This window comes from Vidua chalybeata, chromosome 9 (genome assembly GCF_026979565.1).
Source record: "Vidua chalybeata isolate OUT-0048 chromosome 9, bVidCha1 merged haplotype, whole genome shotgun sequence".
Lineage (NCBI taxonomy): Eukaryota > Metazoa > Chordata > Aves > Passeriformes > Viduidae > Vidua > Vidua chalybeata.
In genome coordinates this window covers 25459116-25471561 of record NC_071538.1, presented here as the reverse complement: position 1 = coordinate 25471561, position 12446 = coordinate 25459116, and the positions used below count along the sequence as shown (strand labels likewise).

The window sequence follows — 12446 nt, the reverse complement described above, 5'->3', positions numbered from 1 at the left end:
GGAAGGATCAGAAGTTTCCAGAGTGTAAGAGGCCCTGGAGCATGGTTTTCTTGTCCCATGAGACTCTAACCTAAATGCCATTGGTTTGTCTTGTGGGATTTATAAAAAAAATTCTAAACCCAAGGTTTATCAATGTTAAAATACAGTATCACTTCTGTTTATTTTATTAATGCTTGTAGTTCCCTTGTCACAAATGTATCTATTGTCATCCAGGTAAGATGCAGAAAACTGTACCATTACCTCACCATGGATTCTTGCATGAAATCATTCTAGTCCTCATTCCTGCCAGTACCATTTTGAAGCAAAATTACTGTGTTTCATGTGTAGTCAGAAAAATACATTCAGAGAAGTAGCTGTAAGTGATAAATATAACCCTGCTACTTTTTGAAGGAAAATTCTTGTTCAGTAATTACAGATATTATTAGCTATAATTTAGAGGCTGCGTTATCATTTATCCAGTTGAGATGGATGTACCTTTCCAAATCACAGCTGGGAGCAAAGATCCCAACTTCATTAGACATGCACACTATATATCTTTATTGCCTCTTCAGAAGAGGGACAAAATGTGAGAACAGGTCAATAAACTGTAGTTTCACTTGAAGCAATTCTAGTTAATTTCATCTAATCTTTGCATTTAAAAGTATATTGCCCCTAGTTTTGTTGATAACAGAGCAAGATCACCTGTGGCTTTCACCCAGGGAAGCTGCTGTAGGGGCTTAGGGTGATGTGCTGGTTCTGCCTAGGCCAAGCTTGTTCTGCTTGCTCAAGGGGCTTTTTGCAAGTCAGGGAAACTACAAATATGAGCAGCAGTGTTTGGGCCTTAGAGCATGTAATTTAGCTGTGAAATTCCTATTGATGTTAATGATTCACAGGGCAGAATGCATACTTCTTTTCCATGCCATAGTTTGGAGTTGACTGCAGGTCAACTTAGACTATATCCTAATTAGGGGCATGTGATTAGTGTTGCTGGGCTTAAGAGGATTTATGTATGCATGAGTTCCTGCTTTTGTAATGGTAAGAGGTGGGGCACACAAAGAATTAAAAGAAACTTTTGTTAAACCTGAAAATATTTGCAAGAGGCTGCAGTTACAATTTACTTCTCTGAAACCCTAAATGGGTGACTTCTTCCTACTTTACTCTTTGAAAAATGCAATTGTTAAAAATTAAATCATAGATCCAAATTTTCTAGATATTACAGTTAATTTCCTTGCAGACATCCTTAGTAGGGAACCTTAGTTTCCGTATTATCAATGAATTATATATTTAAAAAACTATTATTTAAGTCTTATGCCAATATTTCAATGTTCTTTTGCTTTTCTCTTTTTCTCTTTTTTTTTTCCTCTAAGCCCCTTCTTTGTTCTGTGGGTTTTCTTTTGTAACTCCTCCAGACTACAGCTTTGTTCCCCCTTCCTCCACTCCTTTCTGGTCAGGTACTGCTTTACTGCTTTTATATTTCTTCTAAATTTGCTTCTGTTGTTTCTGTGTGTGCAGCAAGTGAGGGAAGGGACGAATCTAATACTTCAGCTCTTCTCTAACTCCAAAAATTGAGTTATTACTTGTTTTTCTTGGAATGTAACAAAAATAAAACTTAAACTTTTGAGTTACTACTGCTTATTGCAGTAAGCAGTTTGAATAGGAGTTGCAAAGCTCAATAGTTGCAGCAGATTCAAGACCACTTGACTGTTAATTTGCTATGCAGTTGACATCTATGAGCTATATATTTTTAATGTATTTGTTCAAATGCACAAACATGGAAATCTCACTGCTTGTTGGTAAATAATACATTCGTCCCATCCCTGCAGCAAACCATACTGCAGTAGCATCTTAGAATACAGTAGTTTTTTTTGTAAAGAATGCTTTCTTTAAATTCTGCATTAACATTGTTAATTAATTTTGCCCATCTGTTTTCTAAATATGGTTTTCTTTATTTCCATTTAACCATCTCTGGCTTTAATAGATGCAATCATTTCAAACCAAGAGGCTGCATAGAAATTCTAAAAGTAGTACTACTGGTAGCCTCAGTCCGTGCATCAGTATGGGGATGACTTGCTCTGATCTCTAAGATCTGGTCTGCAAAGAGGTGAACTGCACCACTGGACAATTTAAGAAGAATTTTGCCAGTAGAAGGTGAATGCCTTTGAGGAGCACATGGAAGGAGCTGCTGATGTGGAGAATGCAGCACTTGCTCACGTTACACTGGCCTGCCTTTGTGTACAGGGGTGGAGGAGACTGCCTGGGGTGTGCAGAGCAGGACTGGGACTGGCTTTTGCTCTAGGGAAGGGAGGTGTCCAGCACAAATGCAGATGGAGTCATCAAGATCTCCTTGGGCAGTATGTTTTACACCTGCCCCACAGAGATTGTCCAGATTATTTAGTGGTCTGAGAAGGATTCTTGGGGCTTTCCATAGTTTCCTGAGGGGAAAAGGACGTAGGTGGCAGCTCAGTAGGAGAATGGTTACTGAGCTTACTTGTGCTGAGAGCATCTCTGGTGACCCCTCCCTTGATTCACCCCAGGGATTTCAATCTCCATGTCTTCGACTTCACTTGGAAGTTTTGCCTCTCAGTTGTTTCTTCCATTTCTATGCCCTTACATATAGATATTATAGATATTTTTGGGGCAAATACTTCCCTTTCAGTAGTCACAACAATGAGTGAGAATCCAAGCTAGAAGGTGCCCTTCCAGTTGACATTTGCTTTTATGAAGGGACACATCTGTAGAAAGCCATTTTGGTGTAGCTGTTTGCCCTGTGGTGATGATGCTCAGCTGGACTCCCTGAAGCACTCACCTGATCTGAAACAACATGAAGGAGTTGAGTTTAACTCTTTGCTCAAGGTAAATACTGTGAGCTTTTGTCCTTTTGGGCAGGGATAGGAGAGGACATCTTGCATTCAACTGCCCAGTAGCTGACTGTAAATTCCATTCTTACTGAAACTGATATCTGTTCCATGAGAATAAAATTGTGAAGTGGCCTACAGTGATAGAACAGCAAACAAGACTCAGTTACATTAACCCTATCACACATTCTCATATATTCCCATAATGTGTTTTCAACAAGTTATAATGAAGTTCCCTTTTTTATATGAAGAACTGCTGTATGAGAAAATTCGTTAATAACTATAATAATACGTATCAATTAAATGTCTTGCATATCCCAATATGCCAGTTTAAGTATTTCATTACATAAGTACAAAATTTTAAAGGAAAATATTGATCTGCAGTGCTTAATGAAGCATATTCTGAGTGCTAAGCTGCATTGCTTCATATGTTTGTAGTAAGCCTTCTTTTTAAAAACGGCCCAATAATTTGCCTACATTAAAAGACCAAATACTTATTTCATGATATTATATTACAAGTGTTTTTTTCAAAAGTACCTTCAGAGCTGGCTTAGTTCTGCTGATCTGGAAGCTGGTGACACAGGAGAATGTTAAGCTGACTGCTGAGCACTACTGAAGGTGCTGCCTGTGCCTGGATAAGAGCACTGAGTTTTGGTGAAACAGTAAATGTACAAGTAAATGTACGTGGCTTCAAGGAGCATGGAAACTAATACACAGGAGCAACCCTCAGGGCAGTGGCTGCAGATTTATGAGGAGGCCAGAGCACAAGGAGAGAGAAACAACTTCTCTCAGCTTTAGTAATACTACATTGACCTTCATGGAATTCAAGCATGTGAGCTACACCAGCCTGCTGTGATCACAGGGAACCTCTGTTGTTTGCACCCCAGATGCATCATCAGTGGCTCAAACTAGTATTAAAATTCATTTGCAGCACATCTATTTCACTGTTAATGTCCAACATACTCCAGTGTGAATCAAAGCTGATTATAGTTCCTCTAATCATCATTTTCTGTTTGCAGAAGGAAGGGCTGGATTAAGTAAAAGCATATTTTTCTCATTCACATATGCACTTTTTATTCACCTCCTTTGGATTTCTTACTCTATTTCTAATTAGTTCTCTGAGTATCTCCCTTCTCTTACACAAGGTTTATTTATTACTGCTTTTTAACAGCTTATTTGCCTTTTTAACACTTTCTCTTTCCCTTCCCCCTCCCTTTAATTTCTCATTCACGTTCATCCACCTGTTGGGCCCTTTCTTTCCATCGATCTATGCTGTTAATCCCATTCTCTCTGTGTTTTTCCTGTAGCTATCCTCTTTCTGTCCTTCACTCAGTGTTCCTTCTCTTTCCCATCTGTCCAAGTGTCTTTCCATGTGTTGTCTTCCCTCAAGTTTTATTTATCCTGGGACAGCACTAATTGGGAATTCAGGGCTGATAGTCTCCATTCAAGATGTTTTTGTGATTGTATCAGCAGAGAGATATGGTTAATATTTTTTTCCAAAATTAGTACTGTCATTTTCCTGTATTCCATCACTCATCTGGCTTCCTTTTATATATTTCCTATCAAGAGCTTCACTTTTATTTGAAAATATGGATCTTGGATTCTAAATTAATCTAAATTCTGCTGCTTTCTGCCTCAAGACTTTTGAAGATATATGGTTTTGATTTCTCTTGCTTCTTTCTCCTTTTCCTCTCTGCTTTGTGACTTGAAAAAGAGTTAGAAGTCCTTTCTCCCAGATGTGCTCCTCTTTCTTCTCTATCCTAATTTTCCTTGCTATTTTCCATCTTTATTATTCCTCTATGCATTTATTCCCTTCTTAGTTACTTTCTTCCCCATTTCCCCAAATTTTGTTCATCTTTGCTTCCTGTAATTTTTCCTTGCCCCTTTATCTTCTTTCTGGAATCTGAAATTATACCCTGCTTCCCAGAATCACTCCTTGCATCCTGCAATGCAAATCCATCAGTGATATTGCTGCACACCTGTGAATGCTTACTGACCCTCCAATCAATAACTGCTTTTCTTTTTTCTTTCTCCAAAACAATTGCTGCCCATGATGTCCTCTTTCCCTGTAAAATTGATTACTGCAATGCTGATAAAGTATAGGACATTACATTCATGTCAGGATCTAAACAAGTAGCATCTGCATCTGACTGGCTAAGAGGGGGGGGGAAAAAGCATGTTTGAGCTTTGATGTGCTTAATATATCACCTAGATTTTTGCAACATCAATAGAAGCAATAAATTGAGAGGCTGATTCTCTGTTATATGGCATCTTTTATTTTAAATGTCTGATAAATGTACTCTACACAAGCAGTCAGAAGTGTTGGGCTAAACTTTAGTGATCTGATATAAACTGGACATTATACACTGGGCATTATCTGTTATCAAAACTGTTTATAGGCATTGTATTTCTGTGATATATCTAATATTTTAAATGTAGCATTCCTTGTTAGTTTAAAATAAATTAATTGTATTTTCTCTTCAAGCTCAAAGTACTTGAACATATTATGATTTTCAGACATTTAATACTGTTATGTATCTATGATCCAGTGGACTCAGAAGAAAATTAAACACAACCATAACTTGTATTTAATTTTCTTCTGACTCCACTGGATCATAGATACATAATACACTGTTATAATACATAATAAACTGTTAGGGTTTCTCAGCTCTTCTGCTGTGTTTTGGGTTCTTGATTTAAATTAAAGGCAACTAGATATGAATTCATAGTATTACATTGTATGAGGGCTCCACTAAACTAGAATCTTAAAGGCATTTCCTAATGAAGATTGGGCATTTCTAAGAAATGTGAAAGGGTTCTGAGGACAGAGATGATTCTATGTACGTTGTATCAAGTCATCCATCATGATCATATGAATTCTTCTGAGGTCTTTTCAAAGGAAGCTTACCTGTGCTCCTGAACTCCTCTTACAGTGATTTACATAGGAAAACAGTGGCATTAATGGAAAAAAAAGCTGAAAAATGCCTTGGCCAAATAATCCAACTACAAAATGCCATGGAGTAGTAGATGTTTTACCTAAAATACTCAAGTCAAAGGTCTTTTATCTGTTAGGCCATGCCTACTCTCCTTTCATTGTCTTCACACTGGAGTAGTTGAGAATTTCTTTTACAAGTTTGGATATTCTACATCAGTGTTGGGACCAATTTCCTATAAACTATTTGGAGAAAGGATGGCTTTTGAAGTGAGGCTTTTTGTACTTCTGCTTTTTAAAAATTCTTAACAGCTTTTTATTATTTAAAATGTGTGGGCTTTACATTGGCAAAATTCTTCTATATTGATGTACCTTAAAACCTTAACGTGTTAATTTCACTGAACCCTAATTTTATAGAAAAATTAACTGGTGATTTGCAGAACAAACTCCTGAAAAGAACAGATTTACATGTCAATATTAATGCAGATTGTGACAAATGATCTGTGGAAATTTCCTGTAGAAAGTCTGTAACTTTTTTGCTCATGCTTTCAGTTTTAAGTGTATTAATATTTAACTTGGGAGTTGTTTTTTGAAAGAACAGCATCTTATTCTGTTTGTTTTGCTTCATTAGAGGTCTAAAGTTAAATCAACTGTAAATGCTAATAATTCTTTTGGAAAGAAATTAGTGACCTGTAAAATATGTTGATTTATATAACTGGCAGCAAGTTTTATTATGAAGCACAAGAATAAAATAATTGCAAATGTATTTAGCAATCTCAGGGTGGGGAATATTTTATTTATGGCTCATCTAGTTTGATTTTTCTTCTAAAAATAAAGAGGACTATTCAAAAAATGACAAAAAATCCCTTCAACTTTTACACCATTCACCCATATTTAAATATTCTTGATCTTTGTAGTGCAGATGCTTTGCTTAAAATGAATGCCAGTGTATGTAGCTGTTGAATCCTTGTTTTATATTTTACAGTATTTCAATTTACAGTAGTTTGGTAACCTTCATTTCGCCAACCTTAATAAAGCACCATCTGCTTCCTTCCAGTGCTGAGCCCGAAGGTGATCGGCATTGCCATAGCCAGGTATGACTTCTGTGCACGGGACATGCGAGAACTGTCCTTGCTGAAAGGGGACGTTGTCAAAATTTATACCAAGATGAGTGCAAATGGCTGGTGGAGAGGTGAAGTAAATGGAAGGGTAAGACTATTTTTTTTTCCCTGTGTTTCTTTCTGCCTTCACTGACAGCGATTTTGTTAAAAAAAAAAAAAAAAAAGCGTGTTCCTACATTGTGTATTTAAATTCAAAAGATGGAACATGTTCTCATCTTTGTTTCATAGGAGTGAGGCAGAACTCTTGCCAGGAAGCTTTCCCAGCATCTAAATTATTGGTTATTTAATGTGACCTGCCAGGCTGAATATTTGGGCATGGTTATACGGTTGGAAAGTAACCAGGATTAATAGCACTGTTACAGTTGACCTTTCTTGAACTGTTTTGCACCAGGAGTCAGGTTCTTGGTGCTGTGGAACTCTTTAGCACTTTACCACAGAATGATTTCCCACCTCTTTCTGCCAGAATACAAGGCAATGGAATCAACCACCTTTTTATAGAAGGCTGCTGCTTTGATCTCTGTGAATGTGGCCCAGATGAAGCGACATATTTAGCAGGGATTTTTATGAACTCACTTTACACCCTGCTCTGAGACTTGGAAGTGAAGTTTCAGTTTTGACCTATCAAGGATTTACTGTTTCAGTCTTAGTTTACTGCCTTATAATGCAGATTAGTCAGAAGCATTTGAGACTGCTGTTTCCATGTTTAAAGTGCTGAGATGCAGGGTCAAGGAATGTGAGGTGGAAGAATGTAAATTGTCGGGAAGCTGGAAATGATACTTGCAAGTGCAGTTGAAGTGAATGTCCAGACTTCCTGCTTTATGCAATTTGGAGAATCTTTTTTATTGTGTACATGAGCTTGGTTATGTTAAAGTTAAATGGTTAAATCTTATTAAATAGTCAATTAGACCAGAAGAAATAGGGAAGCAGAAGAAATACCCATTGTGCTATATGCATTTTGCATGAGAAGAAAGCTGAACAACTCATTGTAATGCAGCTGCCCACATTCTAACACATGCCCTGTTACATGCCAGCATTCCTTGGTTACTTTCATAGTCTGGACTTGACATTATAAACTCACTTCTGGAGATATTTTGGCAAGGTAGTCTAAAAATTTCTGCAGTCACTCCTTCTAGTTGCGCTCTAGGTTTGGTTTTGAGTTCTCTCATGAATGTTAAATTGACATTAGGAGCAAAGAAGTCTGAAGAAACCTAAAGCAAATACATAAAACAAGAAATATATGATATTGCATCACACTGTGTCTTACATAAACCTTATTTGGCACACCATTAATTTCAGAATGTAGATAACTGTGTAACTGTTGAAGTATAGGACACTAGACTCTGCTAATTGTGTTGTGTGTAACACCTGTTTTGGTGGCAGTGGAATTCAACTCCATGTAAAGCAATCAAATCAGTCACTGCTTCCTTTATAAGAGGATTCCCTGGACCTGACTGGAGCCAGTTAAACTATTAACTTCTAATTCAAAAAACAGTAAAATTGAAAGAATATCTTGCCTGTAGTAAAACTGCTTCCACTCTTGGCATTTTCTGAACTTTTAGACTTCCAATCTGGGCAAATGTGTTTTAGATTTTTTGGGGGAGGAAGTGATATAGAGGGTGTTGGTCTTCAAATTGTCCTATCTGCAAGTTATTCTTTTATTAAGGAATAAAAATAATTTTTTTTACCCTGTGTCAGGTAACCCAAGTTTATCTTTGTAATCTTTTTAATATATTTACTGAACAGCCCTATCCTTATTGTGCCTAGCTCAGCCATTAAACAAAACCCTTGTGCATCTCATGTATTGTTTTGTTCTGCTTTTCCCCTTTTTAGGTGGGCTGGTTTCCATCAACTTATGTTGAAGAGGACGAATGAATTAAAAACTATCCTCTGCTGACCAGCAGTTTCAGGGATTGTAAAAATTTATATCTTCAATGTGTTATTGGTCTTGTTAAGTATGTAAACAGCAACATTTTTGCCTCTCTGAACCTTCCAGTCTTAATGTTGGGATTTATACAGAAGTTTGGGCTGACAAATTACCTTCCCTAGAGCTGTGCAAAAAACAAGCTGCCAGTTTGCCATCACTGGGGATCAGTACAAAGCCCAACCCTCACTTCCCAGAAGAGCTCTGGAAAACAAAATTCTTTGTTCCTTTTCATTTCACCCTGTACTACACCATGAGTACTAGCAATGGCTGAATATCTAACGTTTCTCTTCTAGCTAACATCTGTGATGGTACAAGGAGATGAAGGCTTATTTTTTCTTATCACTGCATGCAGAAAACAGATTTCAATCATTCCAGTGGGCATAAAGTATAGTCAGTAGACCTGTCTTGAGACATCAAACTACTTTACTTATCAACTTGCAAAACATTTTACACTCACAAAAACATTCTGAAGGAAATATGTAGTAAATATGAGTAGCATTCATGCATATGTAATTACTTAACTGGCTACTTTGAGGTCGTGCCTAGATCTTCTAACAGTCTGTTTAAAGGCATTCTAAAAAGGTGTAGTGATGTGGTATTGCTTTAAAAAACATTCACAGAGTGGAATTTTGTGATACTTTTATTGTCCTCTCAAGCCTTTTTATGTGAGGTTTTTTCATTTAAGCAGCTGACAATAAAAGTGCAACTAGGGGATAGTCATGACAAGATGAGTTGAAAATTTTCTGCAATAACATTAAATAAATATTGCAGACCTATTCTGAAGCAGGAAATACTAATGCAAGATGATGTCATTTCTCAAGAACAAAAGTGTTTATCTTAACCTCTTGATTGATTTGGGTGAGCTTTGATGCTTTCAACTTAGTACTGTCTTTTCCTAGTTATACAGGAGTTTCTATCACCTTTTGTGAATGCAATGGAACTTGCAAACTTCTTTCTGCCCTTTCCTTTCTTTTTGCCTGGGATGTTAATGGCAGTTCAATGCTGTCTTGTTGCAGTCTTCTCAACATCCCCAAATGTGTCTAGGTTAGGCAGCATGAAAGATCAGGCCTTGTAAAGTGGTGTCCACTGCTTGGTGAGGCAGTGTTTACTGTAATTATGAAGAGGTAGAAATGTAGTTACAAGCTAAAATAAATGTAGATGATGTCTTCAGATATGCAGTTCTAAATATTTAAGTAATGTCACTTGAAAGCTTGAAAGAAAATCAAGCTCTTAAATGAAGTTAATTCATCCTTTTCCACATCCTCTCTTTTGCTTTTTGCCTGTTCTCTTTTTCTGTTGGCATCTTAAATTTAGTGTGCACTGACACTGCATGATCTAACCCTGCAGTGCTTTCCCAGTCTACAAGCAACAAAATCTCCACTATTTGTCCACAGAGCAGAATCTGCTAGAAAATTTGGGTTTCTCTTTGGCTGCCCCCAGGATTCTTTGCTTCTTTCTGGCCTTTCCTGGCCATCAAGAAGAATCAAGCACAACACAGAGTTCACAAAATCCCCTTCATATCTGCAATTGTCTTACCCAGCTGCCACACCTGGCAGGCAGTGCTGTGTGACCAGGGGAAAGAGAGGAGCTCCTGGTTAGAAACTTGAGAGATTCAGCCTTGCAGATGAAATTCTGCCAATGCTCTAACTTTTCAAGGATTTACCTCAAAATTATGTAAACTGTGATTGTGTTGAGTACATGACTTGATGGAGTAATTGAGAGCATTTGTAAATATGTAGATGATGCATAAAAATTTTGTAAATGATGTGTACAGCAGTGTAGGCTAGAATATAGTCTTTGATCATATTTTGCCATGCAGTTTGATTGTCTGTTGTGAGCTTAATCCTATATTCCTTAAGTAGACAATGATGATTCTTTCCCAGTTTTGCCTACTTAAGGGGTAGAGGAATAGTCTCTAGGTCTGTGAAGTGTTTAGTGCTTTACTGTCCTATAGTTCTGAGAAGAGGCAGTTAAATTCAGTACGAGTTGAAAAATTTATCAGTCATTTTCAGCAGCTTGGCTTTAGAATAATTTTGAATATTCTCTCCATCCTAAACATGATGTAAAGCTTTTAAGCAATTCCTGAGTCCAGTAGTCATCCTTTGAGAAGAATGAAAGCCATAGGTAAACTTTACTTTTGTGGCGTAAATCTGCATATCATTGTCTGTGTTTAATGCCCTGTATTGATTGAGTTAATGCTGCATCTTAAACTATATTTTGAGTACCAAAGACTTCCTAAACATTCTGGAGCATCTCTTTCATGTGCTGCTTTTGCCTGTATGGAGTTGTTTTATGTCATGCAATAATGGAGTTACAGTACTTTAATTTGTACTATTTTGTAAATATGTTAAATATAATAAACTGGTTAATTTTTTTGTTTAATAATGTGTCAAAATGTGTAGTTTGCTACTGTGAAGGTTGTGCTTCATTTGTCTCACCACCTTCTCATTGTGAGAAGTTGATAATGGTTTGTTTTGGTCTCCAAGATGTATATAATCCTTATGTAGTTGTAAAACTGAGTTATCAATGTAAGTGTAAGCTTTCCTTGAGAACTTTTTATTATCAGGATAATATGCCTTGTGCCACATCCAGGAAGGTGCTGAGGCTTTTGTTTTGTGTGCATTTTTAAAAAATTTATTATTATATTTTTAGCTATAGAGAATCAGTCATATACTATTGATTTTTGATACTTGTAGTTTTTTTGTTTGAAAATAAGTGTGCCTAAAAAGTTTAATGTGTAACTTGTCACAGCAACATCTTTTCTCTTCCATCTTCTTTTTTCTTTCTCTCTCGTGTGTGAATTAACATATAAATTCAGGCTGAATTGAGCTCAGGTCTGAAAATACAGTCTGTGTCTGATTTCATGGGCTGCTTGATAACCTTTCTGTGATGTAGCCCATTCATGTATTTTTTACAATGTAACGTTCATTATTCATGTGTTTATAAAAATATTTCTGGACAGGTGAATTAACTCAGCAAGGACAATGATGATTCAGTTGCAGTGGGTTTTTTTTGTGTCCCTTGCATTTTTCAGTAAGAGATTTTCTTGTGGAACTGCCCTTCTAACAGATAATTATTAAACCTAATGAGACATTTACACATCTCTGCAGATGTAAGGCATAATTTTCCTGTCACCCGTGAACATATCACATAACGAAGAGTCACACCTAATGTGGGATGCAAAAATGTGTCCCAATTAAATGCTCTTGTTAACAGTATCACACTTGGTCACAGACATTCTCTCCTTCCCCTTGTATGTGAGAAGAGATGTGCCCTCTGATGGGTGAGAAATTGAGAAAGCGCTGTAATTAGGGCATAAGAACCACTTGTAGCTGTGTTCTCAATAGTTTTTTTTCCATTGCAAGGCTTGGAAGCTTGAAAATCTCAGCTTGAAAAAAATCTGTCTTGACAATGAAAATTCTGCCAACCAGGATTCCTTTCCCCTTTGCCTCACAGGCAAGCCTGAGGTGCTCCGTGAAGAAGAAGAAAAGGACAATTCTTGAGATTTTAGCTATTTATAAAGGTGAGACAGAGGTACATCTAGAAGGAGGTGGTGCATGTTTATACAAAATACCCAGCTTCAGACCCAGGTTTTGTTCTGTTGACTTCAATGTTCAGTTAAAAAAAATATTTGT

At 36.9% G+C, this 12446-nt stretch overlaps 1 protein-coding gene across 1 annotated transcript in view; it reads left to right on the top strand.

Moving 5' to 3' along the window:
• Positions 1-11196, top strand: part of VAV3 (vav guanine nucleotide exchange factor 3) — a 149268-nt gene extending 138072 nt beyond the window's left edge. The window contains exons 26-27 of the mRNA XM_053950723.1: positions 6824-6975; positions 8718-11196. Coding sequence (XP_053806698.1) covers positions 6824-6975; positions 8718-8759 — 194 coding nt within the window. The 3' untranslated portion in view covers positions 8760-11196. The remainder of the gene's footprint in view (positions 1-6823; positions 6976-8717) is intronic.
• Positions 11197-12446: the final 1250 nt, after the last annotated feature.